The sequence below is a fragment of the Mus pahari genome, chromosome 16 (assembly GCF_900095145.1).
Source record: "Mus pahari chromosome 16, PAHARI_EIJ_v1.1, whole genome shotgun sequence".
In the NCBI taxonomy this organism is placed as follows: domain Eukaryota; kingdom Metazoa; phylum Chordata; class Mammalia; order Rodentia; family Muridae; genus Mus; species Mus pahari.
This window is the reverse complement of record NC_034605.1, coordinates 16,183,278-16,206,298: the sequence shown is the minus strand read 5'-3', so window position 1 is coordinate 16,206,298 and position 23,021 is coordinate 16,183,278. Positions and strand designations below refer to the sequence as shown.

The window sequence follows — 23,021 nt, the reverse complement described above, 5'->3', positions numbered from 1 at the left end:
GTGTGTGTGTGTGTGTGTGTGTGTGTGTGTGTGTGTGTGTGTTTGGGTATGCAGGTGTGTGTGAGGACATCTGCACATGTGCATGGATGGGTTTAGAAGCCAAGGTCAGCTTTGGCTATTGTTTCTTAGGAACAGTCCATCCTATTTTGAGACATGGTCTCTCCACATACACAAAACAGGTTAAGTAAAAGAAAGCATTAAAGACAAGTGATGGTTAAAATGACAAAGAGCACAGACCTTTCAGGCTAACTAAGCCAATCTACTGTGCACCATAGACCTGAGACTCAGCAGTTAGGCTCAGCTCACTGGCCAGGGAGTCTCATATGTCCACTTTTCTCTGCCTTCCAAGTGCTGAGATTATAAGCACATGCTACTACACTTAGCTTTGTATATAGCTGTTCATCACCTGAGCTATCTCCTCAGTTTCTTAACCTGTACAATGGGATGAAAATATTAATGCACAACTGGTACATCATGACAGACACCTGAGATGAGGACAGAACTTAGAGACCATGACAGTCATAAGAATTATGACAAAATTCCTGGTAAAAGAATGGTGGTCACTTCCTCCCACCACTCTCCCCGAACATCTTGTTCTTGTACATTGCAGCAGTCTTTCCTGTGCCTCCCTTACTAAGAGGGGCATCTCACTCCTCAGAGATGAGTTATTCGAAGTGCTATAGATTTATTTAGAACTTCAACAGCATGATTCCAGAAGATGGGCTATCTGTAAAATCAAGAAAATATATAGCAAGAAGACTGCTCTTGCATACTTGAATAGGTGGCACTACTTAACAGTTAAGATCAATGACATACTTCTTCCTTGACCACAGGTAATGGATAAATATGGAGAGTTTTATGGGAGAGACAGAATCAGTGAGTTACTGGGCATGGATAAGGCTGCACTGGATTTCAGCGATGCAAGAGAGAAAAAGAAGCCCAAGAAAGACAGCTCCTTGTCTGCCGTGTGAGTGACACTTCTGCTCTATATGGGATGTGGACAAAGGATACATTTTGGACTGACTAACTCATCAATTTGCCTTCTCTCCCTTAGGAAAATAGCAAATATCAAAAATAAGTTGTCATTTATACTTCTGTGTTTTCTTAGGGTTTCTATTGCAGTGATGAAACACCATGACTAAAAAGCAATTTGGGAAGGATATGGTTATTTGGCTTACACTTCCACATCATAGCCCATCAATCACCAAAGGAAGTCAGGAGTGGAACCCAAACAGCATATGAACCTGGAGGCAGGAGGCAGAAGCTAATGTAGAGGGCATGGAGGAATGCTTCTTACTGGCTTACTCCTCATGACTTACTCAGCCTTCTTTCTTATAGAACTCAGGACTGCCAGCCCAGGGAATGTACCACCGACCATGCGTTTGCTCTACTACATCTATCACTAGTTATAAAAACGCCCTACAGCCAGATCCCATGGAGGCATTTTCTCATTTGAGGTTCCCTCCTTTCAGATAATTCTAATTTGGGTCAAGTTGACATAGAACTAGCCAGGACCTAGGTGTTTGGAGCTTTGGAATGGAGGGATATTTTCCTAATGTATTATTGTCATTGTTGTTGTTATTAATTTCTCCTTGAGACAGAGTCATGCCATGCAGCCCAGGCTGACCTGAAATTCATTATATAATAGCTAAGATAGGCCTGGAACTGACTGATAGCTCCCTGGGTCGTCTTCTCACCATCTTCCTACTCTAACCTCTGGAGCACTCCAGGTGTAGCTCCTATCAACATTTAAAGATTCCTTCCTTGTTATTTACATGCAGCGAGAGAAGAGCAGTAAGAAAATCTTCTATTCCTAATTTAAATCACCCTTTCTAACCTCAAATCCTCCTTAAAGTGGAACACAAACAAAGGCACAATATAAAACCATGTTTTTTTCAGGAATCCTTTTTTGGAGGGAAGTTCTGTTCCATATTTAATGGAAGAGCATAAGTGTGCCAAAACACCATGTTTCCCTCTTATCTGAAGTTTAATTGCACTCTTGTGAAATAATCATGTTAACTAAGATGAACAAATTGGATTGAAGTCCCTTTAGACCGAGACAGTTCCTTCCAGTCCTATCTCAGGCACCTATGTCCATGATATGGAGAGCCAGTGTATGCATGTGCTCCTGCCTACTTAGCAAACATGACCAGCTAGATTTCAGCAAGCAAATCCAGCACACTTGCTTCACCTAGATGATATTTTACTGCCCGGGCACTTCCTTGTTTTAGAGAAGCACTCTGGTCACTTACTCTTGGGAAATTAGCTTTTCTTGGTTTTGTTTTTGCTTGTTTGCACTGCAGCAACAGGTATCAAACCCAGGGTCTCATATTTAACTTATGAGGCAAATGCTGCCCCACTGAGCTATATCCCTAGCCCAGCATGGAAAATCTGTGTACATGCTTAGGTTTGGTGATAGGATAGATGGTTTAGCAGGCAAAGGTATTTACTACCAAGCCTGAGGACCTGAATTCCATCCCCAAATTCCACAAGAGAAGAGATAATTTCCTGCACAAGTTGTTCTCTGATATATACACGCATACACAACATACATGTGCACATATAAATATAACAATTTTTTGGCAAAATGTCTCATCATTTTATATAATAAATATTTTCAAGAGTGACTGCCAGCAAAGGGCCGAAAAGTCTATGTTATTATCGCTGTTAAATATGGATAATGAAATCTGAATGAAGACCCAGTAGGGAATATACAAGATCGAGAAAAAGATGTCCATGTTCTGTGTCTTGACATTTAGAAAGTGGAGGCTTAAAAGCTTAGCGGGATTCTGTGTGCATGCCACTGTGATGTGTCCACCCAGGTTCAAAACCATGGTGGTTATTCACTTGCCAATAAATGTTTCATCATCACAAGACCCATTTGTAAACAGTTCATCAATATTTACAGCCTTTATTCATCCATGCAACTTGGTAAGTGCACATTGAAATAAGTGGTTCATCTCCTCCCTGTGGTTAGAAAGGCTGAGAGCTTCCATGTTTGTGGGATTTTTAGGGGTGGGTAGGGTAGACAAGCTTATTATATCTTAGAATCTTCAAGCAATCTCTCATCTACCCACTGCCCACCCCCCTTCTCTCATTTATAGGGTTTTCTTGATTCAAGGCCTGTTTCCAGGGGAGCCTGAGCCTTGATTAGCTGCCCTAGTCAGCCAGGGTCACTCCTGAGGGTGGGGTCCACTCCACCCAGCATGGATACTATCTGTTTATAGACAAGTATTGGGCACTTCCCAAAAGAACTACTTATTAGTGACAGTGGCGATGAGGCTGACACTCAAGTGCATGGTTGATGGGAAATAATCATAAAATCAAATCTTCGAGCAAGAATTTACAATGTAAAATTCAGATGTCGTGAATTTTGAAAATTTGTTTTGCTTTAGGTCATTTTCTATGGAAAGTCATGCCACTCTCATGTAGATTGTCAAGTCCCTTCTAGTTTCTAACTCCTTTCCTTTAGGAAAAATTAATGTTGAAGCCTATACACATATTGATGGGCTGGTTATGGAAGGGTCCTGTGTTAATAAAACTAATTACAGCACAAAGACAAAGTTTTGCCTGAAGAAGGAAAAGACTACAGCCTGGCGTGTCAGTGCTTGGCCTTAGCACGTGGGAACCTGAAGCAAGGTTAGCCGAGTGTGTGCAGAAAAAGCAACATTCTGCCTCAGAAAAAGAGAAAGACAAGAGACCAGGATGTCCTATGCTAGAGGAAAGGAGGCTTCATCCTTCCAGGAAAAACAAAACAAAGCAAAGAGCAACAAGACCAGACTCTTACCTCACCCGCTTTATGTAGCAAACTGCTCATTCTCACACCTCAAATTTCAGATTGGCCTATTTAAAGGCAATAATTTTTAAAAAAGGAATTAGACCAAAATCTTACATCTAGAGAGTCCCCTTTGAGAACTGCCCCCTATCGCACTACATTGCATCTGCTCATTTCCTCACCTGTCAGCTAACCTGGAGCTGGGGACTTATGTCTAAGGTTGACGAAGTGATGTCTAACCCCAAAGCAGTGCCACGTTCTGGGGGGGGAAAGGAAGGCTTTTATAACATGTGCACATCTAACATTTCAAAGCTCATGACTGTTCAAAGCTAAAGTTTACCAGGGAGGTGGCTCCCTAGTAAAAGCTGCCTGGTACAAGTCTGGGTCCCGGAGTTCGGATCTCAAGTACCCTCATAGACCTAGGCATGGATGAGCATGTCTGCAAAACACCAAAGTTTCAAAGCTCAGATTGATTCACTTGACACAGATTGACTGAGAGACATTTACTCTGTGGGGAAGTGCTTGGGGAAGGGGAAATCACACATATGTGGCAGAGATGGGTTCTAAGGCAGGTACAGCAGCAGCAGCAGCTAAGCGACACTCTAGAAGTGATTAGGAAGAGGGTCTAGAATCCCTTGGGAATCAGGGGAAGACTGAATCCTGTCTGAAGGAAAATGGAGAGAGCTGGCATGTGACTGCAAAGGAAGCAGGGTCAGACCTGCAGCTCAGCGGGAGGGCATTCACAGAGTCAGCAAGGTCCCAGGGATGAGTCCTTGCACAGCAAGGAGAAATCAAGAAAGGGAGGAGCAGTGCTCTTGTTTATAAAATTTCAGCTGTTAAATAAATGCATATATGCATGAGGTTTTTATTTGAATCAGAAACCCTTCTACTGAAATGCAATAGAGAATTGGCACAGAGCTAGGGAGATGGCTCCCTGGCAAAAGCACTTGAGGTATAAGCATGAGGACCAGCTCTCAAGCACCCACCTAGAGCCAGGCATGGATGAGCACATCTGTAATCCCAGTGTTGGGAGGTGAGGCATGTGGATTCTAGGAGCTTGCTGGCTTGCCTCACTAGCCAAAATAGGTTCACTAAAATACCCTGTCTCCGAGTAAGATGGGGAGTAATAGAGGCAGACCACCAGTCAGTCTCTGGCCTCCCTACCAACAGGCATGAAAAGAACACCCTGTGCACATGTTAGTACACACATATATTATACAAAAGCATATATTATACACACACACATACACACTTACTTATATATATGACCGCACATTCTTATTCTCTTGCTCTTTGTCTACCCCTCTCTCTCCCCCTCCCCTCCCTTCTCCCTCCCTCTTTTCTTGTCCCTCTCCTTCTTCTCCTCTCCTCCTCCCCTCTCCCTAACCCCTCTCTTTTATCTCTCTCCCCCTCTCTTCCAATCTGCCTCCCTCTCTTTACACATAGACAAACACGTAGCAAAAATGTTTTATAAGCGGCTGGCAAAACAGTTCAGTGGTGAGGAGTACTTGTGGCTCTTGTAGAGGTCAGAGATCTGTTCCCAGCTCTCACATGGTGATCCACATCTGCCTTTAACTTCAGTGCCTGGGAATCGGAAGCCTCTTCACACCTCTCTGAGCACTGCAGAACATGGTACACAGACATACATGCGGGCAAAATGTCCATGCACATAAAATGAAGGCAAATCTTTTTAAATTATATTTTAAATGTACAGTGAAACTTACTGTCAACTTTTATAACACATGTTAATGAACCTTGTAAAGTCCCCAGGAATAAGAGACATCAATAAGGTAAATTCAGGTTATGGTACAGCAAAAAAGAAAAGGCTGTACTTAAATAACAAAATGGGATGTTAAGATTGCTCAGTGGGTGAGGCATCTGACTACCTGAGGAAGTGGAGGAGAGAACTTAGGAAGACTGTTCTCTGACTTCCACACTTGTACCATTACATGTGTGTGCCTGAACACACACACACACACACACACACACACACACACACAGACACAGACAGACCATATATAAATACTACACACATACACACACATACCACAAACACATGCCATACATACACAGACCACACACATACACATACACTATATACACACACACCACATACCCATATACACCATACACATACATACATACATACATACATATATACATACTATATACACATACCACACATGCACACATACTGTCTTAGTCAGGGTTTCTATTCCTGCACAAACATCATGACCAAGAAGCAAGTTGGGGAGGAAAGGGCTTATTCGGCTTATATTTCCATACTGCTGTTGATCACTAAAGGATGCAGGACTGGAACTCAAGCAGGTCAGAAAGCAGGAGCTGATGCAGAAGCCATGGAGGGATGTTCTTTACTGGCTTGCCTCCACTGGCTTGCTCAGTCCACTCTCTTATAGAACCCAAGACTACCAGCCCAGAGATGGCACCACCCACAAGGGGCCCTCCCACCTTGATCACTAATTGAGAAAATGTCTTACAGTTGGATCTCATGGAGGCATTTCCCCAACTGAAGCTCCTTTTCTGTGATAACTCCAGCTGTGTCAAGTTGACACAAAGCTATCCAGTACACATACCATACACACATACCACACTAATGCACCATTTATGTACATACCACATACACATACAATGTATAAACATATCATAAATTCATAAATAAATGATGATAGTTTTAAATTACTGAAGAAGAGATGCCATTTTGTTTTCTTTCCCAGACCTTCCTAGAGCACCACAGAGTGCTGGGGTGTGTCTCCACGGCAGGGCTCTGCACCCTGGGCACTGTCCTCCTGAGCAGGTGTCTAGCCTTGCCCACAACAGGTGCAGGCCCCACAGGCTCCACAAGCACACGTCTTCTATTAATGTGAATACCCACACTCTCTTCTGTCATTCCAGATTGAACTCTATTGACGTGAAGTACCAGATGTGGAAACTAGGAGTCGTGTTCACAGACAATGTAAGCCTCCTTCCCTCTCATTGACCAAGTCTGTGGAGTTCTTGCAGATAGAGGGAGATTATTTCAGAAAGTTCCACAGATAGCAATGTAGCTAATAATCATGGTGTGTGAGAGACCCAGGCACGGGCACTTTTACTACCCTATCTTACACATTAATGTAAGAAAATCTTACAAGTATATATGGACTTCCACTTATGTTTCAGTGGGACCATAGACTTCAGAGGTTTGTAGATATTTAAAACACACCTAAATAAAAATATAAAAATTAATTTTAGTAGGAAAAGGATGAGTGGGAGGAGGAAGGAGAAAGCTAGTAATGGAGGACTGGGAGTGACAGTTGGAGAAACGACAGAAACAGTGTATTTCTGGAAATGTCATAATAAAATATATGACTTTATATATGTGGTAGAAACTAATACATTTTAAAAAATAGCTGTGCTTGCTTTTTCTTCTAAATCAAGTGTATTAAACCATTATGTTCTTTTTCTTGATTTATCTTCATCAAAAGCCTTTAGACAGTAAACATATGGCCCAGGTATATATTTCAATGTGATTGAATATAGTCAACCATTACCAAAACTTGTCTCTGTACCTCACTGTGTAATTTTCACATTGGCTCTTAGTGAATGTTTCATCTTCCCAGTCTTTTAGTCTGGGACAGCAAGCCAACTCTCTTCCCTCCATCCCCACCCTTCTACCCGATCATCCAAGGTACTCCTGATATCTTCAAACTTATTTCATACGTACCTTTCAGAGCCATAGACTGTTAATATAATGCCACCTTGCAAGTACTTTTTCATAAGTTGATAGAAAACTTCTCAGTGAGCAGGAGTCAATGACTCCTTTTGGTGGACCATCTCTCACTCAGGTGGTGAGCCCATCCTGACTGGGGTACACTGGGGGCTGGGGGTGGCTTTCCCCATACCACAGTCCTTGCATAACCCTCTTTTGTCCAATTGAGTCTGACCTGCATATTTCCATTTCTGTGAAATTCATTGTCATCCAGAGGAGTTGGATGTGAGTTAATCCTGAAGGCAGCCTGCAGAAGTCCCTTTAAACATCTTTTAGAGACCTGTTAGGCGGACAGACCCCTTGCAGCTTTATGGCTTCTGTTTGGCCAGTTACTTCTCACGTGTTGTTGGGCCTTCAGTAGTTTGGTTGGTCTCTGAAAGCAACAAGGGTAATCAGATGAAAGATGGGATTCCCAGGGGCATTTCTTATCATACAAAAAACATAACTTAGTAAAAAATGCTCACAGTACCTACCTAGGCATTCCCCATTCTCCCTATCACTCAAGATTAACAGGGTCCTCCCATGTCAACCAACACCACAGCCACAACTAGTTTATCAGTCATTTACAACTCCTTCCTCTTGTGTTTCCCACGTGTCTCCTTTTCCCTCAGGCTTTGCATCTCTTGCTAGACAGTGAGACGACTCCTTCTCACTGTCCTATGGCAAGTGTGTCACTTCTAAACCCTTCCTGCTAAATCCTGGCTTTCACAAATATCATTTTTCTTGTCCTCTGTTGCTCACTAACTCTTGCATGACCCCAGCCCCCTCCTTTTTCTTCCTCTAAGATTAGAGTCAGAACAACAGGACTAATCCTCTCCTATGAGTGATGGTCATCCAGACACAGCATCTGTACGAGAAACTCTAAAGCTAAAGCAACCATTGGGATTTTACCCTGCATCTTCACAGCCCCTACCAAAGATGGACACTTTCACAGTAAAGAAGACAAGTAATTTACATTAATTATAATTCAGGACACTGGAGATGCCTCAGCAGCAGTTTAGAATACCTGCAGAAGACCAGGTTTAGTTCCCAGCACTCATAGCTGTCTCTAACTCCAGTGCCAGAGTAGCGGATTCCCTCTTCTGGCCTCTAAGGTCATTGCATTGCATGCCCATACCTACACACACACACACACACACACACACACACACACACACACACACAGATAGTTAAAAGTAATTTCTTCAATTATGATTCAGAAGTCTTCCCCCAAGCAGCCCCAAATATGCAGTTAAGGTCACAACAGGTATCAACAACATCAAAGAATACTTCAGTTGCTCTTGGGATTTACTTCAGTTCATGCAATGTGCAATGTTACCTTAATAAAACTACTCAGGAACTATCCTGCAATAGATTCTAACTAATAGGTCTTAACAATTCCAATGTGTAGATAAATGAAGACCAGAAGAAAAGAGAAAAGGAAGAAGTCAACATTGGTGGGTTCTTGGGTTAACTGTAGACATGGATTCCCCAAACAGAGGCAGTCTTGTCCCTAAGTGGCATTCAGTGCCTTCTTCTCTCATCATAGATCATCAGGATCTGATGGGTCCTGAGGTCACAGGGCAGCCTCCATAATCCAAATTTTATCTGGTACAAAATAGCAAGCGCCAAGCTGAAGCTGAGACCCTGCTGTTAGGATGTAGGATGATCATTTCCATTATTTGTGAAAGGGCAAATTAGAAGAATTGGTGTCAAGGAAAAAAATTACACTGAGCCTTTCATAACAAGCTAAATGAAGGTAAAATGTGCAAAGAGTGAACCCAGTTAATTGGAACTAAAGAATTACAGTTTAGACAGAGGAGGGTCGTGCAGGGGGTTGTATGAAGTGAGATGGCGGTAGCTCTTGCTGGTTCTTGTGTACTCCACTGTCTGACATGCCTTCTGTCTGTTTGCTCCTAACAGTCCTTCCTCTACCTAGCCTGGTATATGACCATGTCTGTTCTCGGACACTATAACAACTTTTTTTTTGCTGCTCATCTCCTTGACATCGCGATGGGCTTCAAGACCTTGAGAACTATCCTGTCCTCGGTTACCCATAATGGCAAGCAGGTAAAAGGTGCTATTTCCCTTAGAGAAATTAAAACCGATGAGGAATAAATCTGAAAAAAAAAATGCAGCCCTGAAGTGACAATATGTGGCTTTAAAGATTGTCATGGCTGGATAGACTATCTCTTACAAACTATGAGTAATTCCACCGACCCTCTAGTCCAGATTTAGGGATTGTCTTGATGGTTTAGTTGCATGATCTTGGATGAGTGAATATTTGCCAGTGTCAAATCCTTTTCTGGTAAAGTACAACTAGTAACAATAAGTTATCAGATTTTTGTGAAGGTTGAGAACAAATCCAGCCAGCTGAGAACCATCTACATTGAACACTATATTCGCTCCTGTTTTGCTTGTGAAACAATATGCTTGCTCCACCTGATGCTATGCTGTGCCAAAAATTGTTGCAGAATCCAGATGCATTACTTGCATTGACAAGAAAGTGTTGGGCAGTTTTAATAACAAGACATCCTTATGACTTTTTAAATTGAACTACATCTAAATGATACTTTATACTTGACAAGGGCATGCTGACATGGGGGACAGCTGGTCTGGGTCCAGATAGCCCACTGACATTCCGGTGGAACTCAGCCACTCATGCTGGACCTCTGCTACCGTGACTATGCAGACGTGTACATTTATTCATTTGTCAGCTGCTTCACGTGTGCAATTGGTGGTAACAATACTGTGTTAATTATCTGGAGCAACACTCTTTCTAGTCCAGTACATTTAATAATCGGTGCCCCTCTAACCTGGACTCACAGCTACCTTTACTATCATTAGCACAATACCTTGTTTTCAAAAGTCCAGCATGAAGCTCCAACACATGTCACCTACAGGTCTGAATAAAGCTGTGATGCTCATGGCAACTCAAAGGCACAGAGGCAGAATCCCTGTGTACTCTGCTCATTTGACAGTCAGTGGATTAGGACAGAGCTCCTAGCACAGTTAACTAGAGAGGTGGCACAGAAGGTGGTAGCTGGTTCAGTTCCTGGCACCCATGTTGGGTAACTCACAACTGACTAACTCCAGTTCCAGTGGATCCCACACTTTTTCTGACTACTTCAGGTACCACACCACCTAGTGTCACATACATACAAGCAGACACACACATCCACCTAAATAAAATTTTGATTTATAATGCAGGAGAGTATATAATATTTTCTGAACATTAAAGCTTCTTTCTATTACATATCAATTTGATTCGAGTGTAAAACAAAATCAGAATTCATCTTTACTTGATTTGAATTGTGTGCTTGTTAGTCAGTTAAGTAGTCAGGCTTAGCATAAAATGCTTTGGCAGACTGATAAAGAAAATGTGCAAATAAACTTTGCTTGTGAGCTAAGAAGGTGAGGAATAATGAGAACATGAATCATATTGGCTTATAGTCAGTAAGTCCAGGTGTATCCATAGAGTACTCCCCTCCCACTTAGGTGTCAGTTACACCAGTCATACATCCTCTATCCCCTAAACCTGCTAAATGTCACCTTGCTTTCAGCTCGTGTTAACTGTTGGCTTATTGGCTGTTGTTGTATACCTGTACACTGTTGTGGCGTTCAATTTCTTCCGAAAATTCTACAATAAAAGTGAGGATGGTGACACACCAGACATGAAGTGTGACGACATGTTGACGGTAAGCTCCTGAGCTGGCAGGAAACCACCCTATGCCCGCTGTCCATGGGCACTGTGTATAATCTCATCCCCAGTGCAGGAGAGGAGGTGCCTGGCACAATGGAAGGCTGAGTGGCTCTTCAAACAACAGCCACTGCCATTTCAGCAGAGCATAAAGGACTGTTTCTATAGATTTCCCACCCATGTTTGTTTGACTTAGTAACTAGTAGACTTACTGAAAGATGTAGTTAGAATTGGGACAAATGTTAGCCTGTGGGTCACACATTCCAGGGTAGCAGGTGAAATGTTCCAAGGCCTTTGCTCTGCTTGCCTCACTGACTTTACCTCAAATCTAAAGATGCATCTTAACAGAACTGATACTTTTGCTTTTATATTGAATATGTTGTCTCAGAGGGTTGCCTTTTGGTCTCAGACAGTCAACAGATGCTCCAGCTTTCACACCATTGGGTGTCACTGTTGTACAGCTTGCCTCTCTGATGATGGATGGTTGTTTCTGGGATAAAATATCCCATTAAAAGCAATGGAGGGAAGAAAGGGTTTATTTGGGCTTACAATTCTGGAGGGAGAGAGTCCATCATGACAGCAAAGTCATGCAGCAGACAGAGAAGTCCTGAAGGCAGGAGCAGGAGGCCGTCCGGTCACACTTCATCGATACTCAAGAAACAGAGCAGCAAGCAGAGTTGGACAATATGACTTCACAACCCTTCCCAAGTGACATATTTCTTCCAGCAAGGTGCTGCCTTCTGAAGGTTCCATAACCTCTGCAACTGCGCCACCCACTGGAGATTAGGTGTTCAGACAATGACTGTTTCCAGGAACACTTCATATGCAAGTCACAAAAATTACTCTCCTTGAGCACTTAGGTTTTGGAGGGGAAAATTAAGCCAAAGGGACTATTGCTGGCTGAGGAGAGCAAGATCTTTCTGTGAGCCCTTCACATGTTGGAATACCTACAAGGGCAGGGTTGTGTGTGAGTGTCAAGGGGGCTGATAGAATGAGATTTCTCTAGAATTTTCTCAAGAAAAAGAAATTTCCTGGAAGAGCGATATGAACAAGATACTTTGGTGAATAATAAATTAGGCATTTTTGCACCTCCTTGGGAATAGAATAGAGTACCTTGAAGTACATACAAATACTTAAAGAAATTAAGCTATGATAATGTTGCTTTTTACAATCATAAAATTAAAAAAAAATCAATAAATCTTATTGACCGTGTATAAGCCTCTGAGAGGAAAGTGGTAAAAATGAATGCCACTCTTTCTCTTCAAGACAGTCACAAGACAGGTTTGAGTCCTTAAAATAATAATTTTTAATGGCAAACAAGACTCTCTGAATAGTAAATAAAACAGAAACTTGTGAACATCAAAATTATTATTTTTGAAAATGACAAAGATAAATCAAGTCTAACAGACAAACAATAAGCAGGCCAAAATGTATTAGCTATGAGAAGGAAGGGATGCTGTCCTGATGGGCAACGTTCTCATCACACCTTTAAAAAGACATAAGCCAGGGCCTGCAGTATGCTCAGTGGGGAAAGCACCTGCCTCCAAGCCTACAGCCAGCCTGAGTTCAGTTACCAGGGCCTGCATGATGGAAGGAGAGATGGCCTCCAATCTACGCCATGGCACCCCACCCCCACACAATTAACAAATAAAAAGTAATGTTCAAACCTGATAAGAATGAGACAAAAAATTGTGTGGCTAGACAGTGCATAGTAGCTTTACTTCATTCAGCTCCCAGGTCTAAGAAGATGCCTACCTGTTACTGTAAAGAAAGAAATTTGGCCAGAAGAGCAAAACAAATTTAAATTGTTAAATTGTTTCAACATATTAAAGCTTTCAATAACTCCAGTCAGTGGGTCTATGGAGAAATTAGCCCATTCCTCATATTGGGAATTGGAATTTATACAAAAGAGATTATACATATGTATCAAAGTCTGTTTGTTATGCTGGTTGCTCATATCATGAGGCACCGTGTGACTGTTCATCTGTGGTCACAGCCCCTGAGATGACTCAGTTTTCACTCAATATCCATATGCATTTCTAGTGTTCTCCTTAATTTTTCTTAGGAACACCACAGCCTTGCCTGGCTGGGCTTGTCTAGCACTATGGGATCTGAACACAGAGGGCAGAGAAATTTGTCTCCATTTTACTTTTGCCTTGCCCTTGCCAAAGTGCTTCAGAGCAACTTTAAGGCACGAATTGTGTGTCATGGCTCACAGTTTCAGAGGTTAGATGGTGGTGGTGATGCTGAGTGTATGGCAGAGCAGAGCAGTTTGCTTCTTGGTGGCCAGGAAACAGAGAGGAGTAGATTCTAGAAGGCCAGATAGCTTGGAGCACCTGTCACCAGGACCTGATTCCTCCATCAAGGCCCCACCTCTTCCTCCCTCTACATCTCAGTACTGTTTAGATTCGTCCATCCCGTCTATCAGAGCTCTCACGACCTGCTTGCCTCCGGAAGCATTCTCGTGGACACTTACTAAACTCTTAGGTGCTTCTTTATCAAATCAAGTTGACAAGCATGCTTAACATGACAGCCTCATTTTAGGATCAGTAAGTGGGCTCTTGACTTAGCTAGAGCTGGGAAATCATCCGTTTGAGGGACTTCTGAGAGCCATGAGCAAGGCCACTGGTGGCTCTGTATGGTGTAGGCATCCTTCTCTGCATATCGCCATGAGGTTTGTATCTTGTCTTTACCTGTGAAGAGCTTGGGTGTTCTGTGAGGAAGGGTGTCTGGTGCATCCTTTCAGGAGGAGAAAACTGAATCTTTGCTGCTCAGGCTTATTATCTCTGTGGGTAGAGAGCAGTTATCAGCAGGAACTTCAACCTTGGGGTTCTGTCACTTCCAGCAGGTGGCACTGCAGCCAAAGTTTTACAAACTCTAGGACTCACCCAGGGATGTCTTCTTCCTCCCCAAATCATGATGTTTCATTCTAAGAATCTAATTAAACCAGCCGTGTCCTCATAGGATTTGAACTACATCTTTGAGAATGTAGGAGGAGAGAGTGTGAGGGGGAAAAAAGTCTATAGCTGGGGGCAAAATGGTAGTAGCTGAGGAGCCTGGGTGCACAGGCATGTCCCAGGAAGCTCTGCAGGACCAGAGGACCCTCAGTCCCCACCCCTTTCAGATAATGAGGATAAGAGGCAGCTTGGGGGAAGTTAGCTGCTTACACACTTACTGGCCATCACCTCAGTTAATTAGTGTCTAACCTGACCTTTCCAGCAAGGTCTCTGGCTCCTGCTTCCCAGTTGCCTGGTACTACCTCTCCCTCTGCCACACATCCTTGGAGCCCTCTTATACCCCCACCTCTGTCTCCTGATCTTTCCCCAGGGTTTTTTTTTTTTTTTCTTTCTTTCAGACTCCCTGAAAGAAGTGTAGTTTTCTGTCCCCAATCCTTCTTCCACTTCAGTCCTAACTAGGCTCAGTCTATGTGATAAGAAATGTGGAGAAAAAGGCTTCTGATTTTCAGGAAAAGGATGATAATTTGACTGCTGAGCCCCAGACAACAGTGGGTATTCACACACCTTACTAGTGTGGCTTCCATGAGCTCTGTTTGAAAGTCTGAGGCTAGGAAAGCCCCTCTGACCTCCCAAAGATAGCCTGTCACAGTAACCATCATGGCCCATCAGTTCCCCATGGCCTCAGGTCCATGTATGAAGACTCACATTCAGAGCAGAGCATGGGACACCATTTTCTCCTTGGTAAAAATAAACAGTGTATGTGGTACAAAGAGTTTAGACAGAAAACAGAAGTATCCACTGAAAATAAATTATACTTTCTTCAAAAAAAGGCACTGTGGACAATTTTTGCCACCAAGTTTTAAGGAAACAATGTAGTGTCCCAAAAGGAGATATTTGGTTCTTTTTTTTTTTTTCAAGTGACTGTCTCTAAAACATCTAGACACAGATTCAGTAGATGGCACTAACAATCTAGACATGGGAGCCTCCAGAAGACAGCGTGTGCAGATAGACCTAAACCAGTCTGGGTGCTATAACCTTAAACCAACTCTTTCTAGAGGACTCTCTTGGCCTCTCTACCACAAAGAGCCTTTCCTAGGGTCCAGAATAGGGCTGGTGGGTCTAGATGGAATTTACAGTAGTGGGTGTTCAGGGCAGAGGTCCTCATGGGTTTGGCTTATTGTATATCAGGCTGAGAAAGTACCTTTGTGAGCATGGTATTTCATAATGATTATCAACCTGACAGGATCACATGGGGATGGGACTGTGGGCATGTGAACCAAGTGCAGAGCTGGGAACCAAGTGCCAGGCTTTTCTCTTTCACTGTGAAGGGAGCAGCTAAACAGTCTGGAAGGGGTAAGGGATAGGTGTCAAATAAATTAGGGTGTGTAGAACAGGCTAAGAAGGTCCCACTTTGGAAGACCTTCAGACTTCTGTCCTGGAGGGATATGGTTTTGATGGGAAAAGCTACCACCTGGCTCAGAGGATGTACAGCAAACACTTACAGATGGGGAGGTTTATAGAGGAGTAGGATTACAGGAGGTGCCAGGGTATGAACATAGAAATCAGGACTTAAAGATGAGTGGGGCCCAGGGTACAGATATGAAGTGGGAAGTTGCTGTTAATACTGAATAAAAATAAAAATCTAGATGCTGTGAATGTGTGACTCTGTTCCCCAGGGGACATTTGGCATCCAGAGTCATTATTTATTATTATTATTATTATTATTATTATTATTATTATTATTATTATTATTATTATTATTATTACTATTACTATAGATAAAGGTACTATTAGCAGCTAGTCAGTAGATGTTAAGAATTCTTATTGTAACTTGCTATGCTGTGTTTGGTTAATGTCCCTGATAGGCCTGCTCTTTTCTGAGGGAGGTGTGGGGGGAGATTTATTAGAGGAAAGCAGTGGTAGGGTAGAGGTTGGGGGAAGGGGAGGGAGGGGAAAGCAAACCAGTGGGGATGTAATATATGAGAAAAGAATAAAAGAGAAGAAAATTCAAGGAGAAATATATATATATATATATATATATATATATATATATATATATATATATGTGTGTGTGTGTGTGTGTGTGTGTGTGTGTGTATACATACATATATATATTTCCTGCTCTTGTTTAAACAAGTGCCAAGTTGCCAAAACATTACATATTTTAGGCCTTAATTCATTCTGCATATTCTTCACTTAATTGATAAGTATATTTCATTTTAAATCTCTAATTGTATATGGAGTTTGAATTTTCTTTAAGTAAAAATATATTTAAGTAAATTGTGAATGACATGATTATACATTATTATAGAAAAAAAGGAAGTCTCCTAAAATCTAAAATGTACAAGATGTCCCTGATCATAAGGGATTACAGAGTCCTCAAATGCCTGTACTGCTGAAACCAAGCCCTGTTTCAAAGACATAGCAAAAATCTTTCGGTGCATCCTGCCTCACAGCTGTAGGAGTTGTGGGTGGCCTTTTTGTTTTAATGAATGAGTTTCTCGTTCCTCTTTATCTCTCCACACCATCTTTCTTCATTTGCCTAGACACTAAGGAAGAAAGATTTCTGCATCCCAATGTATTAGCGTTAAGTGAAGAAGTCAGCAAGTCCTCCTTCATCTAGCTCAGTTTCTAAGATTCCATCTTTTACTCTATTGGGCTTTTAATTTCTCCTTCCATGTCTGTGCCATTGTGGAAATAACCAGGCAATATAGTTTTATATAGCTCATATTATGATAACGTGATCGTAATGCTATATCACCTCCTGTGCTTCAGGGCCAAGGTGCTAATGAAGCACTTCTCTGTCCCTCCCAAGTGGCACAGAAGGTCTAAACAGAGTGAACAGTGTGGAGCTTTGCTTAGGAGAAAGTGCAAAAGCCACAGTCAGATCACACGAAGGAGGATTAAAACAGATGGATGACACAGAGCACAGAGATACTTCTCATTCAGAATGAGAATCTAGAGGGAAAGACTCGTGTTAGCAGAGTGTCAGGGAGGGTGGCAAGCCTCAGAAGTGTCTCTGCTCCTGCCTTCCAGTGTTACATGTTCCACATGTATGTGGGCGTCCGTGCTGGAGGGGGCATCGGTGATGAAATTGAAGACCCAGCAGGAGACGAGTATGAGATCTACCGCATCATCTTTGACATCACATTCTTCTTCTTCGTGATTGTCATCCTTTTGGCGATCATACAAGGTAAGCCACATCCAGCTGTGGCTTGTGGGTATCTTGACCTTGAGCCGTCTGATGCTGAAGCCAACAATGCAAGGTGGGCTAACAGTATGACGCGTTTTCTGCCAAGGCCAGATGGAACCTTTTCTTCTAGTATTCCTTCCTTGTGAAATCTCTAGAGGAAAAATAGAGAAATGTGCTGATGCCAACAAGCTAACCTCGCAGCTTTCAACATAAAGGAAATAAGAGTTTACTTTTGAACTGAAATTGAGTAATCATGTCCTGGGAACAAAGATTTGTGTTACCCCCAATCTTCTGTTTTAACATGGAAGCCATTTTATAAAGCTTTATAGTTTTACAAAATAAAAAAAAAAGGAGTCATAGATCAAGGCAAGTTAAAAAAAAATTGGTGAGAGTATCAGAGAAGCAGGTGCAGTAAGATGGAAAAAGCTTTCCTATGGGCCTCAGATGTTATCAGATGCCATTCTTAGCTTTGGGGTTGGTGAAAGCTAGGGTTCTACTAAGTGAATGGGTTCTAAAAAGGTTTTTAACCTATTAATCATGGAACATTAGCTTCTACCCAAACGCAGTCAAGGAATGGGCTATTCAGGGGTCTAAAGGTAGCCCAAGTTAAGGTAATTAGTTTAGGAGTCATCTGCTTTGTTTGATTTTTCTGGGGCTGGGGGAGGGTCTTTCACTGTTGCCTAGGACTCTTCTATTATACAGGCTAATCACTGAGCCACAGGGGCCTGTGTCCACCTTTTGCGAGGCTACTCCATCAAGTGTTGGGATGGCAGGCTCTCTCTACCATCTCTACCTCTTTCACTTCTAGGAATCAAACTCAGGCCCTCACGCTTGCATGGCATGCACTTAACAGATTGAGCCACCTTCTCAGCCTGTTTGATCTCTAAAAAAAAAAAAAAAAAAAAAAAAAAAAAGTATTCTACAGGGTTTGGGTTTGACTCCTTGTCCTGCAGCCTCACCAGCTTTGAAAGCTTGGAGGAGCTGTGAAGCATTCAGCCTGAGGCAATAGCCCAGGCTATTCAATTCTCTAAGTTCTACAATTGTGGATAGGTTTCAAACAAGGGCATCAGTTCAAGTCCCCACTACAGTCGTTGGTAACTGATTAGTTCAGCATGTACAACCATACCATTGTTGTTGTACAGCATTTCGTTGGTGACTACCTACTATATGTTAGTTATGTCTGGTAACTCATGTTACCCTTCGCTGACATCATGAGGACTATGTCAACGCTAACAATTTCCATGGGAACTAACTAAACTATGGCAAGTCTCAGTCACTTGGCCAAAGTGTGCAGCAGCCCAGGCTGGGGTCCATAGCCAGTCTGAGCAGATTGGATTCAGAATCTTCCCCTGCAGCCATCGAGCAGAGGGAATGACAACGTTTCTCTCTTCTTCTGGCTCACTTACAGTAACATTCATCATATTTGATAAAATTATAGAGAGTTTATAAGGTTGCTAGATATTTCTCAGTCCACATGGTAATGTTTTATTTTTTGTGTGGCTTTTTATATTTTATAACCACTAATCTCAGCTACTCCTCTTGGCCTGCTGTAAGTAATAATGTGGCTTGTGTATGTGCCAAGTTAATTAGGATTGGTTTTTTTCCTAGCATGCCACTTCATTTTTCACTTTTCCAGTAAGCATTTGGCCCTGTCACGTTATGTTTGGCTCCCAGAGAGTGTCACTTTCCTAGTAGGAAGCAGCCAGTATGACGTCAGACTTCTCCCATGTTCAGAATGTCTTTTCATGTGCTTTGCACATTCTCACTTTTCAGAGAAGAGCTATCCATCCGAGGGGTCATGAGCTGAATGATTGTGCATCATTGATGGCGGCAATCACATAGTCTTTCCTTTCAATACTAGGTTTGATCATTGATGCTTTTGGAGAACTCCGAGACCAACAAGAGCAAGTCAAGGAAGACATGGAGGTAAGGCATTTGTGACTTGACTGTGGGCTGCTGTGAGTTATGCCCAGGTTCCCCAGTGGTTACTGAATTCATTTGAAGCTGAATATAGTCCTGTAATTCTAAAATCCCCATACAAAGGAAAGCTCTGCTTCACTTCAGCTCACAGTACAGGCAGGCCTTCTGGTCTATGCATAGACCACTTGGCACTGTGCATAAAGATAAATCCAGAGGAGGGTAATGCAAATTAGCCTAGTCCTAGACACACTCATTGGTTGGTTTCATACCTGGACCAGCACCTGACCATGGAAGGACTTTTTCAAATCACTGATGGAGCCCTTAATGCTTGGTCTAAGATGTGTACCTCTTTTGTTTGGGTAGTAGACTTTGTTTGGATAGCTGGAAAGTTTAGAATATCAGTTAAGGATGCAGCTAATCCTGTTTAGCTGCTTATCATGAACAGATCCATCTCTAAGTCTAGGTGGGTACATGTAGGCTACAGAGAAAAAAAAAAAAAAGAAAAGACATTTCTGATTAGCCATCACAGTCCCATCCTCCTGCTGGAACCCATATCACTTAGGAAAATCCCAAGATATACTCACGATATCAGATTTGTACTCAGGGGGCATATCATAATCCTCAGTGGTTGATATTTGGCATACATTGAGGGAGTCAGATATTGAGCTCATTCCAACAATGTGCTGTTTAGCATTTTCTGGGGTGATGTAAACAAATGCCTGTTTATCCCTGGTAGGGAATTATGTCAGGCCAAAAGAAAGGATTCCACTCAAGTCTAACTTGGACCAGTGAATGCCTTGTGACTTGGCTGTGGGCTGCTGTGAGTTATACCCAGGATCCTCAGTGGTTACTGAATTCATTTGAAGCTGAATATGGTCCTGTAATTCTCTTCAGGCCTAAGCATAGACAAAGGGCATGGAGGAGGGATTATTTACAGGTTTGTGAATATGGAGGATACTTAGAGTAGCATAGGTGAGGGATATATATATATATATATATATATATATATATATATATATCTGTGTGTGTGTGTATGTGTGTGTGTGTGTAGCAGTATGGTTGAGGGGTTGTCCATAAGAGCATGAATGACAGCAATTGCATTACTGAAAGACCCACCAACAAGATTAGGTGATGACTCAGGACAGCTACATTCTGAGAGCTCCCATCCCCCACCTTATAGACAACTGCACCTGAGAGTCTCCTCCTGCTCACCTAACCTAAGGGAGGGGTCTACTCAACCTGTACCTCTCTCAGCTTCCTGTGCCTGGCAAGGTGCCTGTGTCTAGTCAGTTCCTGGTAAGTTTCCCCAGCTTCCTCTAGAAGCAACTGGCTATCTTCAGAGGCGACAGCTACACAACCCAGTGGACTTCGTTTTCCCTCTATGATATCGTCTGCCTTCTCTGACACCCTGTTATCTCCCCCTTGTCTTCTAGACCAAGTGCTTCATCTGTGGGATTGGCAACGATTATTTTGATACAGTGCCACATGGCTTTGAAACCCATACTCTACAGGAACACAATCTGGCCAACTACCTGTGAGTGCCCCTTACAGGCTCCCCACCCCCTCCAGAGCCAGCTCTCTCCCATTCCTATGAACTCCAGAAGCAGGGCAGTAGTTGGACTCCAGGAGAAAAAGACTGGTCCTCTCACCCTTGGAGTAGGTGGCCTTAGATAGCTAAGCAGTCTGATTTCGTGTAAATGGTAATGGAGGATCTAGACTAGAAATGGGGTGCTAGAGAGCCTTGCAGAAAGACCTCGCCATGTTCCTATTTTGGGTAGGAGCCCTCTTGATGCAAGCCTGAGATAATGCAGATCCTTCTTCGTCCCACATCCCTGTTTTCTCATTCCTCCTCCCCTTTTTGAAAACCTATATGTCTCTCTGGGTACTACAGAAAATTCAGTTAAGAACATTTTGTTGTTTATGATAATAGTTCTGATAGTTGGGGCTTTTTGTTTTTTATTGGGTTATATACATATGTATATATGTATGTATATGTGTATATGTATATGTATCTAAGTATATACAGGTATATGTATGTATGCATATAAAATAAAAATATGGCCTTTCCTTGGAATTAACCCAAACAACAGTTTATCAAAATATTCTTAGTTTTGGATCCAATTTTAATATCAGATGGACAATGTTATGTCAAGTAACGTGATTGAGAGGAAAGTAGTTGAACTATACTCAGTTAACCTGATAAAAATAGAACTTATGAAGCAAATCTTCAATTAAAATTTGTCAATGTTGATTTGAGCCTGACCAAAAACAATGTACCTCCAAGGACCAGGCAGGGTTGTACATGCTTTTAATCTCCATGGGGCAGGCAGTGTGCCTGTAATCCCAGGACTGGGGAGGTAGAGGTGGATGGAACTTTATATCATTCCAAGCTAGCCCAGTGTGTGTGGTTTCTTTTCTAAGTAACTCCGATATAAAATTGTGTGTGAAATTAGACAGGCCATCTCAGAGAACATGCTTATGTCTTTCTGGTATATTGTAATTAGTTTTCAGAAATTGAATTTGTGGTGTTTTCTCCATTTTCATAATCCATTGCAATTAAGATAGATGTCAGTTTCTTTCCTGTTTATGCTAGTATTTTCATGTAGTCCACTTCTGATCACTTTCTCTGTCTCTGTAGGTTTTTTCTGATGTATCTCATAAACAAGGATGAAACAGAACACACAGGACAGGTGGGTGAAGGCCAGTTATACACCATCGTCAGGATGAAACTGTAGGAAACCAGTATAGATGATACAGCAATATGTAGCTATTCAACACTAAGGGAAAGAATTTATTTTCAGAGGCTCGAGAGGTGACTTAGTGTTTCCCAGCACCCACATGTTAGCTCACAACCACCAGTGACAGCAGCTCCAGGAATCCAATACCCTTTTCTGGCTCCCATGAGCCCTGTGCTCACCAGCACACAACTACATACATACATATTTGATTTGAAAAAAAAAACATTGCTTTTAGATATTAATTATCTTACCTGGAGATAGCACATCTTGTATAAGTTTCAAACAGACTGCCTCCTTTGAAACAGCAAAATTCTAATTTCACATTTAAAACTAAGCTTTTAACTAAAAATACTAAGTTTACTTGTGAATTCAGTCTTTTTTCTTCTGTAAAGATTGTGGCTCTTGTGTAGCTTATATTTTCAAATGAACTTCCACTTACAAAATTATAATTGGGAAAAAACATTTGATGTCTATGTTTTTTAGGAAAATTTGAAATTCCCCCTCTAGGTTACTCACTACAAATGGATAATAGTTTGAACTTGGATAAAATTAGAAATGATAATAAATGAAAACCTTAGAGACTTAAAAATATGTTATCATATATTGGTCAAGCTAAAGACATTCTGTTTATTTGAAGATCACTTATTTGTAAAGGTAACTTAAGTGGGGCTATCTGAATGCAATGAGACTTTTCTAGTTTTAATGATATATCAATGGAGTTGAGTGTCTTCTACTCTGTCCTGTTTATCTAATAGATTTTGGACACTGGGTTAACACACTGATTTTCTCTACTTTACAGGAATCTTATGTCTGGAAGATGTACCAAGAGAGGTGTTGGGAATTTTTCCCAGCAGGGGACTGTTTCCGGAAACAATATGAAGATCAGTTAAATTAACATCATACCTTGATTATCTCTGAAAACCAAAAGAAAGCAAAATCTCTCTCTCTCTCTCTCTCTCTCTCTCTCTCTCTCTCTCTCTCTCTCTCTCTCTC

General features: G+C 41.9%; 1 protein-coding gene across 9 annotated transcripts in view; it reads left to right on the top strand.

The window, feature by feature from the left end:
- The window catches only part of Ryr2 (ryanodine receptor 2), a 557,252-nt gene extending 534,243 nt beyond the window's left edge, over window positions 1–23,009 (top strand). For 6 of the 9 annotated variants that reach the window (XM_029547437.1, XM_029547436.1, XM_029547432.1 and 3 more), the window contains 9 exons: window positions 834–967; window positions 6,689–6,749; window positions 9,444–9,590; window positions 11,084–11,218; window positions 17,214–17,370; window positions 19,232–19,296; window positions 20,724–20,824; window positions 21,929–21,980; window positions 22,828–23,009. In XM_029547437.1, the coding sequence (XP_029403297.1) occupies window positions 834–967; window positions 6,689–6,749; window positions 9,444–9,590; window positions 11,084–11,218; window positions 17,214–17,370; window positions 19,232–19,296; window positions 20,724–20,824; window positions 21,929–21,980; window positions 22,828–22,923 (948 nt within the window). In that variant the 3' untranslated portion in view covers window positions 22,924–23,009. The remainder of the gene's footprint in view (window positions 1–833; window positions 968–6,688; window positions 6,750–9,443; window positions 9,591–11,083; window positions 11,219–17,213; window positions 17,371–19,231; window positions 19,297–20,723; window positions 20,825–21,928; window positions 21,981–22,827) is intronic. The other 3 variants (XM_029547435.1, XM_029547431.1, XM_029547434.1) reach the window with 1 other exon arrangement.
- The last annotated feature ends 12 nt before the right edge of the window (window positions 23,010–23,021 follow it).